The sequence below is a fragment of the Medicago truncatula genome, chromosome 7 (assembly GCF_003473485.1).
Source record: "Medicago truncatula cultivar Jemalong A17 chromosome 7, MtrunA17r5.0-ANR, whole genome shotgun sequence".
Classification (NCBI taxonomy): Eukaryota; Viridiplantae; Streptophyta; class Magnoliopsida; order Fabales; family Fabaceae; genus Medicago; species Medicago truncatula.
The window spans coordinates 43,095,600-43,115,268 of NC_053048.1; the positions used below are offsets into that span (position 1 = coordinate 43,095,600).

Here is a 19,669-nt window from a genome sequence, read left to right on the forward strand (position 1 = left end):
CACTAATTTATTCCTATAAAAAAAAATTAAATGAAAGGGCAAAAGCTTTAGAATCCCATGGTTCATTTAAAGGACATTCTGTTCTAATGGAATTGTAGCCTGTGAATCTTTCGAGTTTATAAACTTTCACTCCTTAAAGAAACACTTGATACTTGATTGAATGTACACCGGTGGCATTGGCTTGTTTGAAAGAACAAATGTTTTCAGTTCACCTAAGTGATAACAGCTGTTTGTTTGGATTTGAACAATCAGAGTGGTAATTTACATAAGCTGTGAGAACAGTGATAGCCATTTAGGAAGAACTTCAAGTTTACAAGAGCTGCAATTTCAGCTTCAATGTGTAATATAGGTTAAACTTCTGTAGTGAACCAAACACATTGAGGACAAAATCGGTCCACAAGATTTGTATCTGATTCTGTTCTATGATTTAGTTATTCTATAATTTATTACACGCAATTGATTCGGTATGATGGATCAATGTTGGGAGTGAGAGTTCAATTGCTTGGAGATTATTCCCATGTTAGATGCCTTTTTGTAATTTCTGTTTACTTTTTTAGATCATGTTTTCGCATTGGAGAATATGCTCCAAGACTTTGATCCTCCCTCATCATAAAGGTAGTTAAAATGAGATTCACATTTTATGCTCATAAAAAATAACTGCCCCAATCATTCAAATCCAAATATATCGAACTTATCATTTCGGAGAACTTAAAAGGAAATGTTTCGTTCAAACTGACTGATATTACGGGTACTCTTTCATTCAAATGTTTCTATATAAGCTGAAGAAGTTTACAAACCTAAAGGATCCACCAGCTACAATTTCATCTGCCCAGTAAGACCTTTAAATGAACCATAAAGAGACTGTGATTTTCTAAAACTGAAAATATCATCAATTCTAGCCAATTGTGGTTCTGAGGCTTCTGATTTGTATTCAGAAGAATGGAGGTTTCCATGAACTCGAACACTTAAAGTCCTCTTCTGAGGAGCACCAACTTTGACATATTCATTGAAGAAATCTATCAACTCTTGAAGAGTGAGCTTCCTTAATTCTTCAATCTGTTCCAAAGCCACAGAATATAATCACTAATCCTGCTCAAGTATATGCTATAGCTAAAAACTCATTATTAACTCATATTCTGAGTTTCAGTATTCATTTCAAGCCAAATCACCCGCCCAAATTGATATATGAAAATAAGAACTAGAAGTTTGCAGTCATACCTCAAAGTCTCTCCTATCAAATCTCAAAGTACCATCACTAATCTCTCGCCAGAAAAAGGTTGATTCTTCCCTCAAGTTCTTGTGCTTCTCTAATTTCATATCAATCAAAGCATTTACGTTACTCTGCATACAATCAAATCAGAAGTCAGATGAATAGCTGATATTTAGAACACAATTATCAACACAGACTAAAGTAATGTTTGTAGAAACATATTTGGTTATCTCATTACATAAACTTAAACAAATAAAGTGACATGCTTCCCAGCTTATTTAACTATTTTGTTCATTCTTTTATCTTCTTGCTTATTTAACATAAACACTTGTATTTTGTTCATACTTCAGCATCCTCCATGACTTGTATTGTCACTATTCCGTTGTCGAGCTCCTAACCTCTGGAATACTAGAAACAATGACATCTATAATTCTGTCTAAATTTTGGTCGTCCTATTTTTCCCAAATTCTCTCTTTATATTTAACTTTAAAACTCCCCGGCCATGCACTTTTTCCGCTACCTCAAAAATTCCATCCGTCACGGCAAGTCTCAGGTCTGCCTTGTCGTGTGTAGTCATTGCAGCACATTATGAACCAAACTGCTACCACCAACAGAAAATTTTCTGACAAGTTTTCAAACAAAGCACCTGTCAATCTACTAACTAGTGAAGTTTGACCCTCACCGGACATTGCAAGCTCACTCGCATGCTATTGTACAACTGTCATACATACGGTTTTCATGCACGCTTCAAGACGTGCATCAAGGCCCGTTAAGCCTCTTTACATGCTGCAACTTGCACTGGTGTGGTTACCTTCCTCCCTTATACTGATTTGGACTTGTTCAATGTTTTTCGTCTTTGATGACAAGCTATCATCCTACAACAGCGCCTATTCAGTGAGTTTCGTAGCTTTTTCTGATGACTTAAAGACACTCTGAGTCGCCCCAATGTACACTTTCTGTTTGGCTTAGATTTGTATCTTTAATCTTAGGAATGATAGAATCCTCCCAAAGAATTGTTTGACACCACCATCCCAAAGAATCATTGTGGACTCGCAGGTTTGAAGTCTTCAACTATAATTTTTTATTACATTTCTTTTTCCTAAAAGGTGTATTTGTAACAAGCTTTTAACCTTGGTAAAGCTATAACTTGATGGGGAGTAATAAAATATACGAAGAATATCATATAATGTCCTGAAATTATCTTATAAGTATCTTCGATTATTGTCAGGATTGGTGTCCAAAAAAATTATGAACCCCTTATTTGACAAGGATTAGGATGATTGTCATATTAGTTTCCATATTTGATTACAATTTAGAGTCTTGTATTAGTGTAAAACATTAGTGAACTAAATGATGTGATAATGTTGTTGTCCCTTATACAGGATAATGTGTCTGAATTCCTAAACTCTAAGACTTAATGAACACATCTGTATGAATACCTAAATTATAAGTACATGAACAGGCACAAATAAATTCATGGTAATGGTTGTGTTAGGCCTCGACAGCCAACATAAAACTTTGTCGAATCTATGACATGGACCAAATATGTAAAAGTGAGAAGTTAATTCAAAACACAAACACGGGGAGCAGCTCTGGCTCATCTACCAAAAATATGGCGAAAAAGTATTCAATCATGATTGAAGTGCAACAGATCTAGAAAACAACCAACTAAAACATCATTAAAACTGCCAATCAAACCTTGAATTCTTCAATTGTCATCTCATTAAGTTTAGTCTCAAACATCTTGAGAAAAGCCTCAACTCTCTGTTCGATGCTTCCAGGAGCCTAAAAAGTGAGTAATAAGATTAAGCAACAAGGCAGTAGAATGTAAATTACAAAATATCTATACTCCAAATAGGTAAATACCTTTGCTGTGGACTGAATGATAAACTGTAGTCCACGTACACCACAATCATTCCTAGACAAATTCAAAAACCGGAGTTAAAAACTAGTGTTATTCAAAAGAAGAAGAAAAAAAGGCTGCTACATAACGACAGACCTCTGCATGAGCACAGTAATGTAGCCCAGTTGCTCAACTGATCGAAGCTGGTGAAAGGTTGGCTGCTTTGCAACAAGGGCAAAAAGCTGAAGTTTGGCATTCAGCTTAAAGTCATCTCGACCAACCTACAAATTTCTCGTGAGGGTTACAAGCAACGGTAACTTCAAAATACAATGATGAACAATTTGAACAAACAAATTATTAGGCCAAAAGTTAGAAGAAAAATTAGTCTGTATATCTATCTATCCATATATATAGACACACACACACACAGAAAAGAATGAGAATTTTGGTGATCACTGCTTATAAAATAATGAACAAGCATGCAACAGAACTTCAGTTATTCAGCAAGATGGATGGTCTAATCCACATAGAGTACCAAAAAAACCTAAAAATGTAAACTGTGATTCAGTAAGGCAGATAAAGATGGACAAAATATATTCAAGAGCATATAGTCCAAGATATAGAACAATACTTTTTCCCACTGATTCAAATGAACAACTTAATATTGAAGTTAGGTTTGCCCCTTGAAAATTATTAACAAGACTCTATTTCCATGACTAGATAAAAAAATCCAACTGAAGTAATGCACAGTTTTATAAAAACAACAGTTCATCTGTTCAAAAACTAGATTTGACTATATTTAGTCAGAAGTTGTTGGCATTGATTTGGAACTGTAAACAAGCAAGTTTACCTGTATATAGTGCACTAGAGCAGAATTCTCATCATCGGGATTAAGACACTGTGAAGGGTAAAAGTAATTTACGCCACTTTCAAGCCTAACAACCCGATTTGTCAAATGCTGAGATGGGAATAAAGGTTGGCATAAAGGTTTTGAACACTTAAAAAGAACATCTTCTATGTGCCCAGTTATTGCCTCTGCTTCATGCCTTTCGATGTTTCCTGTATAGGAAATTTAACTCCAACTCAAATAAAAGTAACTAGCCAACTAGATAGATATATATATATATATATATATATATATATATATATATATATATATATAAAGAGAGAGAGAGAGAGAGAGAGAGAGAGAGAAGCCCAAAAACCTGCTATATAGCACTCTAAAAAGGTCCTGGACAGCATTACTGGCACAAATTTAGCAAGATCTTCAGCTTGAAGACCAGGAAGTACTTCTAGCTGTTCTACCCAAGGCCAGGTTTGATCTTGTAGTATCAAAGAGCAATAGTACATAGCCTGCTGATAGGGTTGTTGGTACTTGAAATTCTGGTATTCCTTTGTCACCATCTCCTGATAAAGAGGTATAAAAAGCATATAAATAGATTTGAATGAACTAAATATAAAATCAAGACAACTTTTTATTTAAAAATATACTGAAATGGATAAATCATAAATCACATATTGATCATGAGCTCTTATTCTTTCGTTACCAACATAAGTACAGGATTGATCTTATTCTTTCATATAAATACAACTAAAATAAGCATTTGTCAATTTGATGGATTTATATAGGCTAGAATAAATTGTATGATAGTGAACTGCACCATATTTTGAAATTAGTTGTTTTATTTATTAGACTGAATTAATTTGTAATCTTGTTTAAACAGGTTTATATTCTTAAATTTTACAAGAAATGATCTCGCGGTATATTGGGTTCGGAGACACTTAAAAATAGAAAAATAGTTAGCTTACTTTAAATATATATCTAATTAGATACTTCATTTCAAGATATGTGGTAGAACTTTACCATATGATGGTTTTATACATTAATTGGTTTAAAAATGAATCAGCTACATTTGCAGGGATTGTTATCTTATGACAAAGAATAAAAATTGGCAACCAGCAGATTGCACGTGTCATTATATGTGGATAAATGACTACGAGGTCAGTTTTTAAACTAAAAAGTTGACTGATAAGCATGGCTTATCACAATTAGTGTTTTCACACCCTGCACCTTGGTTGGGTTATTTGATAAACAGTTACATTTGGAACCAATAGAAAGGTTTCTGAAGAAACTTAGATTTTCAGAGGGTTGAATTTTTATGTCAGAATACTTGATGTTGAGTGGTGTAAATTTATTTGAAAGATAGTAAAGGAAGACAAGCCAGGTGGCCTAAAGCATGAGTAAAATGTGAAGGAGTAGAGACAATTATGCAATAATTTATACTTGAAACTCCATGAGCCAAGGGCTAAAAGGGCAACGAAGAATTAACTAAATCTCATGTGAGAAGAGCCTTGAGCAGTACCTTGATAACTGAGAACCTGTCCGTTTTCACTCTGAATGTTGCAATCTCTTCAAATATAGTTTCAAGTAGAACCCTTAACTTGTGATTATAACCAAGGAGGTTCACCTGAAAAAAGATGACAATTCTCAATTAATACGATCTCATTCAAAGACACGTGAATGGAGACTTCGTCTGTTTTCTATTTTCATTTATATTGCTACACAAAATTTATCATATGCATAGCAGCTGAAAAATAACAGCTGGTAGAATGTTTTATTCAGATACAGAAGAGCTGATACATAAATAAAACTCAAGTTCATTATAATGAGTGGAGGAGTCCATCATCCCTCCTTGATAAAATAATAGATTTAACCAGAGGCTATTTTGCTTTTAAATTCATGATTATCAGTATTATTTAGTCTCACATTAACTAGAGATTGGCCTGAGTTAAAAATATTTGGGCAATCTCCCTGGGAGTGAGTGGGTGTCTTGGTTGGAGTTGAACTCAAGTCCCACATTGGCTAGAGATATGGCCTAGAGTTTAAAAAGCTTGGGTCATCATTTCCTTAGAAGCTGGTTTTGTAGAGATGAGTTAAACCAGAAATCTATGAATCAATAACTCTACAGGGAAGTTCTAAATGATGTCTGCTGTCTAAATCAATTGTAAAAATGCAGATTAAACTAAATTATACTAAACCCAAATACCTGGAAACCGGCATCTGTGTGGCTTATGTTATAATGCAAACCAGCAACTTGAGCGTAATAAGCTGAAAATGAAATACAGTAAGTACGTCTTCAACCTGAATTTAGCAATCACTTTGAATAAAGTAAAGTAAGCTTAAAACTACAACCTACCATTATCGTTCAAGTAATCCATCAATAACTGAGTGAATATATGTGTCAAAATTTCAGCCTCGGGAGAGTTTCCAGCATGTGGGCAATTGAAATTAATCTTAACGTAAGCCTTTGGTGTGGAAAACAATGTATCTGGCTTGTACCATAATGCTGAATAAGATGACCTGCTTAACAAAACTGGAAATTTCACCTGCTTCAAAGTATCAATAAATTAGCCCAGATAACACCATAGAGAAAATTATAGATAACTACATAAAAGTGGAAAATATGCAATACTTTCTCTGGCACAACTTTAAGTGACAAATCAGTTGGAATGAATTTGTTTGGAGCTGGAAGATGCATATTTTCATCAGGAGCAGAAAGCACCCACCCCTGCAAATACAAACATACATAGGACCATTAAGTTCCTCTTTCCAGGAAATTTCACAATACAAGTGGTCATAACTAACTCCAAAGTGCAAAGAGAAAACGGTTCAAATTATAATCCAGTCCAAAATTCAACAATTTTACCAGAAAACACAGACCTCAATTGTTGAGGCAGTAATCTTTTCAATGGAATATGCAGTTCCATACCATGGCTCCACCTTATCAGTATGTCCTTCAAAACTTTTTGATTCCCAAAAGATTCTGCATAACAGAATGGGTTGGCTTAATTTTAATCAAGACAAAGTCAAAGGCTCAAACCCCCACTTTTCAGAATAACAAACAAATATATAAAAATTTATCATTTTGCAGATAGCTTAAATACTAGATAATGAAGCTGAAATTTGAACTCCATGTACTAGTGGATAGGTTTCTAATACGACGCATACAAGATAAATTTCTCAATGAATTCAAGAAGTGCGGCCAGGATTTAGCAGCTTGCAAATGAGAGGTGTTGCACATATGATATGCACAATCTGCAACCATCAAAAGCATACTACCACAATGATACCAATTTTTACATTGAAAACTAAGAACATTGTATATTCAATTTATCAATTCCATAAATTAGTCTATTACATCAGCATTTATTATAGCTTCTAACACAACCAAGTTCAATAATGTTCCGTGGAACTCAATATTGGCAAAATGGATCAACCTTAAACACCTTTCCTTAATTTTTTTTTATTTATTAAAAAAAAGAAACTATGACAGAGAACCTAAAAGATCAATACGCATTCAGCAATTGATTATTAAATTTTTATTTCTTCACCAAATAAACATACTATTTACTTATCTTTCCAACATTTGAGTGAATTCGGAGAAAAAAATGTGTTAGCCTTATTGTAATCGAAGACAAGATTCCATCAAATGAAATTTGTGAGCATGTGTACTCTGTACAGGTAGGTTACAATCACAGTCTTGCAAACCACATGAAGCAATAGTCTTGCGCAATATACTTTTTATATAAATATATTGTGAACCTCTACTAACACTTCAATTTTTTTTTATTTCCAATGGATGAAATAACTCCTTGAGCTTTTAGGACGGTGGGTGCTTCACATTTTTCATGTAGATAAATTTACAGCTTTTATTTTAGTATACTTACCGAACATTGTTTTGAGAAAGCTGATCTAGCACCATTTGGATAACACTAGAGCTAAACTTAGAAGGAAGGGATGATCCTGCCAACCAATCTTTTGGAGGATAGTACTGTAAAATAACAAAGGTTCATTAAGAAAATGGTTTCCATCACAAAATTTTCATGTAAACAGCATACATCTCTATTGAGAAGTCATTGATCTAAAGAAAAAGATGGCATACCTGCATATTTGATGCAATATTAACGACATAATCACTAGGAGGACTTTTGTCCTGATAGTGAAACTTAGTCTCGCAAACCGCTGAAAGCTTTGTGAACAGGGGAAAATGCATTAGAATCCGTTAAAACCAGGTGCCAAACAGAAAAGTAAACAAGAGAAATTGATACCAAATTTAATGTAGTTCAGTGATTGTACAGTGAGCTATATGTCAACTCAACACTCAAACCATATAAAAATCTTAATGAATGTTTATAATCATTACTTTGAAGTTATTATTTTCTGAGCTTTTTTGAATTGAAAAAGAAATCTTAAAAATTGAAGAGAAAAGAAACTCGAGATATTCAAGTACCGAGATTTTAAACAAACATCAAGAAAACATCACATTATTCGGAAACACCCAAGTCCCACATTGGATACATAGGACTCTTGATAAGAGTTTATAAAGAGGAGGCACTCCTCACCTTACAAGCCGGTTTTGCAAGGATGAGCTAAGGCCCGATTTCAACATGGTATCAGGGCCTATCAATTGGGACACCCACCATTTATATACATGCACCAAGCCCAACAGTGTTGGGCATGAAGGGTTGTGTTGTGAAAAACCCAAGTCCCACATTGGATACATAAGACTCTTGGTAAGAGTTTATAAAGAGGAAGCCCTCCACGCCTTACAAGCCGGTTTTGTAAGGATGAGCTAAGGCCCGATTTCAACATGGTATCAGGGCCTATCAATCGGGTCACCCGCCATTTATATACATGCACTAAGCCCAACAGTGTTGGGCATGAAGGGCTGTGTTGTGAAAAACCCAAGTCCCACATTGGATACATAAGACTCTTGGTAAGAGTTTTGAGGAAGCCCTCCACGCCTTACAAGCCGGTTTTGTAAGGATGAGTTAGGCCCGATTTCATCACTCATAAACCATAATTATATATTGGGGTGCATTTGATATGAATCGAGGTACATGGTAAAGAGAACGTCTACAAGACAAATTCTTGAGTCACACTCAGCGCAACATTTTGTACTGTGGCTTGTTTGGAAGACAATAGACTAGACAAATAAAAACGTATAAAATTTACTAAACAGCGATGCTATTTCCTACGACCAAAACAAAAACGAAAAACAACGATACATAGGTGGTTATAGAAAATATTATTATTTAAATATATAAAAACAAAACAAAAAAAAATTGTTATTTGGTGGAAAACAACGGTCATCTGTGTGTTATTTGTGTTTCCTGTGAAATCAGCATTCGTGGCAAATGGTATTTCCCTTTACTAAAATATTCAGTGTTGTCAATCGCAAATCACAAAATATAGTGGTTTCATCATATTCCACTATGCAGCAGTACCATAGCACCCTTATAGCCTCTATTTGGCAATATTTTGCAGTAAATAGTGTATGGCGAAACAATAGCAGTTTGTTTAAATTTTGCTACGCTGTAGCTGCTATTTAACCACCGAAAATACCATTGATAATATACAACATATTTTTAGAAATAATATATAATAAATAAATATTATATTATACACTATATTATTTTTGTATAATAATAATAATAATAATAATAATAATAATAATAATAATAATAATAATAATAATATAATAGTAATAGACTTTCTTGGTAAAAAATAAAGCAAAGCAAGAAAGAAAAGAACAATTGTTTACGATATTAAACCATAATACATAGCTATATCCATACCTCTTCAAATATCCATTTGCAAACACCAGACTGTTGTAGAAGCTTAATGTACTTGAACAACAACCCAACGATATCTTGCATGTGTTCTACAAATCCAAGCCAAAAGTACCAATGATTTCATTGAATCAATAAACAACACATAATATGGCTTGAATTTAGTCGGGGGTGGGGGGAAAGAGCATTAATGGTTATGAAATGCTTTGCATGAAGAGCACGGTCCATGCTTAAGGGTTAACATAGTTCAACTTTTTGAAAGCGAAGAGCGACATACAACAAAAACGGAGAGAGGATGAAGGGGAAGAGAAATCTACCATGACCAGCATCAGTAAGATCAATTACAACTTTAAAAAAGGAATAGTCCAAACTCAGATCTGATTCACCCGCAGACAAGCTTGTAGCCCATCCTGCAAATTTAATTTTAATTGAGTAAAATGAGTATACATATTCATATTCATGATGATGGCAGACGCAGCATAAAGGACTTGCTATCATTATGTAAATAATTGAGGGTCTTTCAATGGCTCTGATTAATTTCATGCACAGAGAGAGAGAGAGAGAGAAGATTCTTTTGGAAGCACTAACTCAACTATTCAGTTCATGCAATTATATAAATATAAACCACAAATTAAGTTTCAATTAATAATAATAATATAGTATGATACATTACTTGTTTTTCTTTTTTCATAAACGAATTTGCAAAAACAACAACCAAGCCTTATCCCAGGCTACATGGATCAAATTACGCCATAATGTTCTATCATAAAGCATATTTGGATCCAACTCGTTAATCTCTAAATTTTTCCTAATAGTTTCTCTTATAGTTTTTCTACAATTAAAAGAAACTAATACTGTTATTACTTCTTTTAGTTAATTGTTTTTTTTAGCTAACACTGTTACTACTCAATTCAAAATCAATACTGAAATTAAATTAGAGAGGAAAAAGGGATTACTGAAAAAGAAAATTAGGAAAGGACAAAGAGGATGCTTATGCTAAGAAATTGCATAACTGCAAAATTAAAATGGCCCAGGCCCACTAAAATTATTTCCATAAAACTAATTATGTCTGTCCTCCTTTATTTATATTCACAGCCATTTTGACATCTGAGGTAATAGAGGCCTGGAGAGAATGTAGTATTCTGAAATCTGGATGTTGTTTAGCTAGGATCATTTCAAAAGAGGCGACATTTCTGAGAAAATTGATAATGAAATATGCAACAGAGGTACAGTACCCACCCAATTTTTTCAGAATGTAATATAAAGACCCTTCCCCTTCATGGCCAATAAGATGACCAAGATATCTGCATGGTCCTTCTATGTAATGAAGAATTTCAGGGGTCACCGGCCATACAACTCTCAATTTATGACCTTGTTTTATCGGGACAGTCCTGACAATAATCTAAAGCAGAAAAGCAAAATGGAATATGCATTAGAATCAATATTGAAGGATTTGTTTAGAATTTATTATTGAGTAACAAGTACAAAACTAATACCTGTAAATGCTCTGATTTGCATGGCTGAGCAGAGGTGCGAAAGCAACCTCTATTGGTGTTTCTAATATCCTGGAACTTTTCTTCAACAAGGTTTTGAATTTTATCAAGGCTTTCTGAAAATATCCATGCACAATAATGATATTGTGAGAATTTAGAAATAATATGTTGAACATGTATTTTCTGAATAAAATATCTGTTACCATTTGTATATACAACTAACTGCATTAGATTAGCAGAGTAGTTTTCTTCATGGAATTTGATAAGCTCGTTCCTTGTGTCTATTCCCTTAGCTTTTGGTTTAACTTCCAAAGTGTCCCAGTTCCCTAATAGAACAGATATTTTAGAGCACTAAAAGTAGTGGTTATGATGTGAAGGACATTAGAACCATGATAGTAATGACAAATATTTCAGCTTAATTAGAAAATATTGAGTAAACTATAACAAAGGTAAAATGGTAGATACATGCAAAATGATATTAACAACATAGGACTCATGCACAAACATATGAAAATAAATATTCATTTAGACGCACAAAATGGTAGGCACCATTTCTTTAAAAATATACCAATGCATTGTGAAAAAATGCATCACGAACAGAGACTAAATTGAGGAACTGATGAACACGGACTAGGAATAACGTAGGTTAAGAGAAGCATTAAAATGTAACAGTATGCAAGTACTTTGTCTAATATTAAATTACAAAACCTAAAATAAATACAAGTCTGAAAAAGTGCAAAATCTAGCACTAGACATTCCCTGTCATATTTTTCAATCAGCCAAATATTTTCAAAAAATAAATTCTTATTAGGAAGTGTTTGGGTAAACTACTTATTATATAAGTACTCATCATATAAGCACTTATGTATAAGCTATTTATATAATTAAAAAGGGAATAAGAATAAACTGTTTTCTTATAAAGTTAAGATGTTTTCATAGGCTATCTCAGAAAGCTTGTTGAAATAAACTGAAATCCAAACAATTAAACAAGTGTTTATGTCATAAATATGCTTAAATAAATTGTAACTAAGCTCTTCCAAACGCACCCTTGGGAATTAATATAATTTCACAATATTTTTAAAAAAAAAGATTAGAAAGAAAAAGCAGAGCTCGGTATTAGTTCTTTGTTCAACTAAAATAGGGAGGGGGGGGGGAAGTTAAGAAAGTTAATGTTGTGTTGATGAGAACAAGCATTTTTTTTCAAAAAAAAAAAAGACAATCACTTTTTTCTGCAAACATACCCATTGAGAGAATTAATGGTCAAAATTTAATATTGCAACCAGCATTGTGCAAATATTCAAAGTTCAGCAGTTTTAGAATTTATAAATATAAATAAGTTAATCACTGACCTGTGCTAAATTTATGATACGGGTGATCTTCAGCAGTGAGGTGTTTCTGAAGCTGAACAGATTGTAATGTTCCACAAGAGGATAGAAAGAGATCATAAGTATTTCTCCAAGAAGGGCCATAAAACATAACATGCATAGAGATCATAAGTATTTATCCGAGAAAAGCCATAAAACATAACATGCATAGCAAAGTACAAATTAAAGAAAACGAAACTACTAGAGGAGGATAAACTAAGAGAACTGGAAATGCAACAAATCAGTCCAATTTCCTTGAACAACCGAAAACACACAAAATCCACTTTGACCGTGTTTTGGGTCGCGTTTGCACTTTGCAGTACCCAAACTGTGTTTTCAAGACTCAATCTAGCTTTTACATTCAAGTGGATAATATCCAAACATAAACCACTTCACTTCAAACCCATTTTTAACTAAACCGGTTTATTTATAATCAAGTTCATTCAAAACAAGGTTTGCCAAACGCTCAAATGAACACACATTTCACCAATTAAGTAGTTAATCCTATGTTGAGAAACAAAACAGGCAATCCATTGACCTTCCCTCAAGTTTGGTAAACGCCTGGTCCAGTGACCCAGCTGGAAGTCTAAAAATTCTTCTAATTTCTTATCCTTGTAGGAATCCTCAGTCCAAATAATTTTAGAGACCCTGGCCTCAAATTCAAGCATCAGAAATTGAAAATTTGAGTTTAAACGAGTTTTGTCACATTCAAAGATGAAGCAGCATTAGTAAAAGCTATACAGCCCATCCACAATCAAAAACAAGCACAAGTCCATTTCAAGAAAATGGATATTTAAAGCAATATAAGAAAAATAAATTTGTATCGAATGAAAGACTGCATCACATTTTAATAGGATAAAAACTGTCTAATTAATGCAGCATGGTTAAAAGAACATAATAAGTGCATTCACACACTGGCCTTGACTAACTATGTCCTGCATCTGATTGCAACAGATGAGTTATTTACATATCTGAAACATGATCTACAGCCTTCTAAACCATGCACTTATTATGTTCTGCATCTGATTGCAATATTAAAAGAAGTTTGATGGATACAGAAAAGATCTTGAATATTAAAACTATATGCCATATCCATCCTAAACAAAATACAAATCATTTGCTCCACAGTACTACTATAGGAAATTATTTTTCGTAACAGCAAATTTTAATGCTCTTGGCCAACAACCAAATTTACCAAACAATACTCAAAAACCCACTGTAAATGCAATAAGAAATACCTGGTTCATTCTCCACCCATCAGATAATAAATTTTTCTGGTTTTCTGTAACAAACAAAGCAGATAAAAATATACAGATAAATGACGAGAGAAATAAAATTAAAGGCAACAAATAAGTAAAAAGATTAGCTAACCAGAGTCAACAGCTTTAATTTCCCTCATGGTGGCATCAGCAGACATCAATGGTTTAGTGAAGAATTGAGCAAATCTGGAAGACAAACCGTACTCTAAACTCACAATTGCTACCATAGTATTTTGTTACAAAGAAATAAATATGGATATCAGAAAATGGGATCTACCTGTCCAAAGCCTCTTCAAAACCATCGGTGTTTACATCAAAAAAGTAATTGGTGTTCTCAGAAGATGTAAAAGCATTGGTACTTCCTCCATGCTGCGTGAGGGAAGAAACAAAAGTGATTCGCAAACAAATGTAAGAATAACTTAAAAATGAAACAAAAATAAACAAGGTAACTATTTCAGTTTTTAAGCTCCATTCAATGATACGAAAGATATAACATCTTTGAACCTATTGACATGCAAATGGACAAAGAGTTATTAATGGATCAAGAGGAACCTTGTTCAAATCCTGACAAGTGCAGCTAGTTTGTTGGGAAACTAAACCCATACAATAAAAATGTCATGGTACAAATTTTGGAATACATTAAGAATGTTCGGGCCAAGGATTGTTATCATGTTGTGTGAAGCCAGAAGGAAAAACTTCGGCAGTTGGGTACTCTAATGTAGATTGAACTGGTTTGCCTGTTGACAGTAAGTTTCAGGATACTCTATTTTTGCAGTGGTTCACATCATGAAAGGGGAAAATGTGGTTGCTTTATCTGACTTAGAGGCTGAATATAAAGCAAGGCTACTTGGGAGCTTATATGGCTAGCACAGTTACTCTGTGAGTTAAGGTTTGGAGATGTTGATTATATTAAAGTTGTATTTTGATAATCAAGCAGCTTTTCAAATCGCCTCGAATTCAGTCTTTCATGAAAAGAACAAATATACAAAAATTAGTTGTGACTTAGTCTATAAAAAAGTTCTTATAAAGAAAATGATTATTGTGTATCTGAATCATTTAAATCTAGTAATCAGCATGCAAATATCCTCATGAAATCACTTTATGGTCCTCAAAGCCCCTTTATTTGTAATAAATATAAATATTACTGAATATTGTATACCCACTCTGGCTTGAGGGATAATGTTAAAAAATTCTCTTATCGAGGGAAATATCTCCTTATAAATATGCTATTGTCAAAACCGTTAAAATATGATTTGCATATATTTTGAATTATTTTCCAAGTTTCCTGAAACTAGAGATCGTAAAAATGTTGTGCACACTGAATTATTTTGATATATTTCTGAATTACTCAGGTAAATCAGAAACCTGATCTTCCTTTTTCAAATAATTTTTACTGGAAAATTTCAACAGTAACTAACATCCTACCCCAAAGTATCAATAATCGAAGAGCTGAATTTTATAAAGAACAAAAAGCTAAAAATCTGGCAACCACACCTCCATGCAAAGTGGTAAGAAAATGCCAATGTGACGGACATATAAAACTTACGGTACCTCAGTAATATACTTGGAGTAGCTATCTTCCACAGGGTACTTTTCGCTGGCATAAAACAGCATGTGCTCTGTCAACAAAAAAACACAAATTTTCATGCGAACCCGATTCACAAAATCAATTAACAAAGAAATTAGATGAGTACTGAAAAAACAAAAGTATATTATTGATGAGTAAGTAATAACTGCAAAAGGATGAATATCTTCGTGCCGACAGAGCTAAGCTCCTACAGCAAACAATGTTCTCAGTGCATAACCAACATAACACAATACTCCCAAAACATACCCCATCTCTCTCTCTATGCAATCCCTATATAACCGAATTCTTGTACACGAATAGCACCACTTCCCTTACTCCCTACCACATCAGCATTTCCCATTTTCTATCTTTTATTTTCTTAACATAAATTTCCACACCATGGGCTAGGATGTATGAGGCCACAATTGAGGTCCTAACAGATTTCAACCACAAAACAAAATTGAACAAAACTACAACAAACAAGCCTTATCCAACTATGTGGGATCGACTACGTGGATCAAACGACGTCATAATGTTCTATCATATACCATATTCTATCTAACTAGTTAATCTGTACATCTTTCTTAATACTCCCTCCGGTCCTGTTTATAAGAAACATTTGACTTTTTTGATTCATTGCATAAATGATGTATTTGGTCTATATTCTAGACAAGATACATCAATTACTCAATGAATCTAAAAAGTCAATTTTTTCTTATAAATAGGACAGGAGGGAGTAGTTTCTCTTATAGTTTTTATAGGTCTTCCTCTGTCTCTAGTGATGTGACTACCCTCCATCTTGCCACACATCCAACGCAACATCCCACTCTAATAAACTCTTAAGCTATCAAAATAAAACTTTCTAATAACCATGTCCAAATACTAGAAGTTCGCTTTCATTTTTATTTTTCTGTTCAACACTACATTACATAAAGGTCTAGGTCCCAAAACTAATAAGGCTCTGTTTGGTAAAAATAGCGGATAGCTGATAAGCTAGCTGATAGCTTTTAGCTGATAAGCTAGCTGATAGCTTATAGCTGATAAGCTAGCTGATAGCTTTTAGCTGATAAGCTAACTGAAGTGTTTGGTAAAAACAGCGGTTCAACTAGCTGATAAATGTAAAATGACATAAAGGGTATTCTTAATTCATAATAAAAATTATATCATTAATTTAAGTATTTGTAATTTTGTAAACTAATTTTTCTTTAAAAAAAATACTTTAAATTTATTAATTTAATATATCCTATGTATTATAAATTAAATTAAATTTTATTCACTAAAATTTTATCTTATATTTATTATCATTTAAGTGTTTCCACTTTATAAAAAAAATAACATTTACCTCAAAAACAAAAAAAAAGGTAGCACTAATAGAGTAATACTAATAACAGAGAATAAAGAAAATAACACTTACCTCAAAAAAAATAAAAAAAAGGAACACTAATAGAACAATAGTATTTTGTTTCGTAAAAAAAATGAAGGTATATATTTTTTCAAAAAAAAAAAAAAAAGGTCAGCTGATATATTTACAAAAATTGAAATAAAGGGATAGTAGTCTTTATTACGTAGCTTATTATAAAAATTATAATGGATAAAAATACAATTTAAATGAAATAATAAGGGTAAAATTGGAAGAAAAAGTGAGAAGCTATAAGCTATAAGCTCAAACGCTACTTGGAATAGCTTCTGAAAAATAGCTTATAAGCTCGTGAAATAAGCTATAAGCTCATGGTGAAAAAGTGTTACCAAACAGAGCTTTTTTTGTCAAACGAGCTTATAAGCTATAAGCTAAAAGCTAAAAGCTACTTTTTGGGTTAACCAAACAGAGCCTAAGTATTAACAAGAACATCAACAGTGGTGAGTGCCTCAACAAAAATCTCCTATTTTTCAAGTCCACATCAATAATAATTGTCAACTTTTCTAATTAGTGTATGGATTAGCACAAATCATTATCAATCTTATAAACAGTGAAAATTCTCATCAATCAAATTAGAATGAAAGTGAAAAACAATAAAGACCTAGAAAATGAGCGAGTCCTTCAAGACCATCAGGATCACAGAAGTAACCAACGCCAACGTTCATGGAAGCAGCACACTTCAACAACAACAACAAAATCGAAATCAGATAGAGAAAGCATAGATATCATCGCTAAATTGAAATGGAAAAAAGGGCGAAGATCGAAGAGAAATAGAACCTTATCGGTATCAGGATCGGTGATGATGAGAGCTTGAAGAGAGTTACGGAGAACGATTCTTCTGTAATCTCTTTTGTCGATTCGTGCCTTCACGATCTCCGCGTTTTCGTTTCCAACCACCATTGTTCTTCTTCGCTCTCTCACTGCGCACGCCAAGTGTTTGTTAAATTGAAATTGGAAATGAGAAAAAGATGATGCTTTTATCTTGTCAATCTAGAGATTGCGTGGGTTTTGGTTCCGAAGTCTAGTCTAGTTTTTCCAATTCTTCACTGTGTGCCGTGTAGCATGCTCTGTCTAATCTAAACCACATCAGTCTGTATTTGGCTTAGGTTCGTCTTCATTATTTTATTTTATTTTTGCGGTCTTTAATTTTATTTTCAAAAAATTATATATTTTTTGATCCATTTTTAGATTTTTTAACTTAAAAATGATGATTTGTCGTATTTAAATTTAAATTTTAAAGGAACTTTCAAGTAATTTCATGAGTATTAATTAATCTACATCATCAAATGTTATGACACGTCATTAAAAAATGTTACATTACAGTTTTTTAGTCTAAAAAATGGAGAAAGGGAACAAAACTGAGTGATTTTAAAATAGGGGGTCAATTTATGAATGAGTAAAAATAGGATTATCAAAATTGTAATTAAGCCAACAAAATAACATCAAATTGCAAATAAAATCATCGGAACACCCTCTACCTTTTGAGGACTTAATATTGAGTGGTCGACATTGTTTCATTTGTCGTCCACTCTAGAGTAGCATGTAAGCCCTCGTATGTGGTGTCATTTGCCAGGTTATCCAATGGCATGGCTCTAACCCTCATGACTATCTCGAACGTATCAAACACCTCACTTGCATGCTCCTACTCTATCAAGACATCATGGTATGATGGCCTAGCTGGTTCTCCCTCGCTGAGGGCACTACCTTCGAACATATACACTATAGAACCACGAAATGTAACATGTTATGAATTGTCAAGGTTTCTCCACCAATAAACCCCGCTCAACCTCAGATGTATTGTGTAGCAGAAAAAACTTGGAAAGTCTTGTCTACCTGAAAAAACATTAATAGCAGCTACGAAGGAAATATGTCTTGGAATGGTCTAAAAATGATCACACCGTCTCATCGTCTGCTTTGGTAAATGGCGATAGACCATCTTTCAACCGTACTTGATTCAACCGTCTAATAATGACCCCTCACTTCCGTGCACTCGCTAGCAACATCATCAGGGTCTAAACCAAGCAATTTAGATAAAAGAACAACTCTTTCTTCTTGGGATATTTTCGCACGGTGGTTTAGCAACTTACCATGAATAGATAAGTGAAGAAGACATGACACATTGATGGTCATTTCACCAACTGACAGTGGAATCTATTAGTCTCGTATGTTAATGCTTAGTTAAAGTCGTACATATGCTTGAAATAATATGACTGAAAAATGTCATTGTAAGCCGGCTAAGACCGGAAGCATCCGCAACATTCCAAAACCATGTGAGATGATGTGTCAGGGTTGTGTTGGTGGTGGGTCATGGTGGTCTATCAACATCGTCAACCATATATACACAACAACCAACAAAAAAAATCAATTAATAAATTATTTGAAACATTTCATCAAACACCTAAAGCACAAAATATAGATATAATATCCATTGTGTTATTTCAACTACTAAACTACCACATTGCATTAATAATTAGTTTAATCTACATTCACAATAAATACAACAATCTAATTTAGCAACAACTTCAAGCAACCTCCAATATAATGAGAAATTAAAAAAAAAAAAATTAACATATAAATATCACATTATATTATTTTAAGAGACTTTGAACATTTGTTGTTTGAGTGAATATATTTTTGACTTTGAACAATTTTGATATGTTGGAGCAGCGAGAGAAGATGTAAGTGTATATGATTTGTGTAATACTTGAGTTTAAGAGTGTATGGGTTTGTATTTTTGTGCTTAGGTATATGTTTAGGGTTGAACGGCTTGTAAGTACGATTCATGAACGATAATTAACTATCATTGAAGGTAATTTTGAAAATTCAAGATGTTTGTGAACAAATCTAGATGTCTAAAGAGCAATTTTCTAATTAATATTACTT

The 19,669-nt window shown here is 33.3% G+C and overlaps 1 protein-coding gene across 2 annotated transcripts; it reads right to left on the reverse strand.

Annotated features, from left to right (window-relative positions):
• Positions 1-636: 636 nt before the first annotated feature.
• Positions 637-17,885, reverse strand: LOC25499023 (insulin-degrading enzyme-like 1, peroxisomal). 2 transcript variants are annotated; one of them, XM_013594157.3, is made up of 26 exons: positions 17,564-17,885; positions 17,388-17,463; positions 15,354-15,421; positions 14,080-14,171; positions 13,915-13,988; positions 13,782-13,825; positions 12,529-12,580; positions 11,383-11,505; positions 11,183-11,295; positions 10,926-11,088; positions 10,004-10,096; positions 9,693-9,778; positions 7,997-8,083; positions 7,782-7,885; positions 6,775-6,877; positions 6,527-6,622; positions 6,251-6,440; positions 6,101-6,162; positions 5,417-5,521; positions 4,259-4,460; positions 3,904-4,112; positions 3,210-3,334; positions 3,077-3,128; positions 2,909-2,995; positions 1,219-1,341; positions 637-1,056 (listed from the first exon to the last, which is right to left on the reverse strand). In XM_013594157.3, exons 1-26 carry the CDS (start codon positions 17,684-17,686, stop codon positions 814-816), a joined length of 2,895 nt encoding a protein of 964 aa, XP_013449611.1. In that variant the 5' UTR covers positions 17,687-17,885; the 3' UTR covers positions 637-813. The 2 variants fall into 2 exon arrangements, with proteins under 2 accessions (XP_013449611.1, XP_024627211.1); XM_024771443.2 differs by having other exon boundaries at positions 6,251-6,443.
• Positions 17,886-19,669: the final 1,784 nt, after the last annotated feature.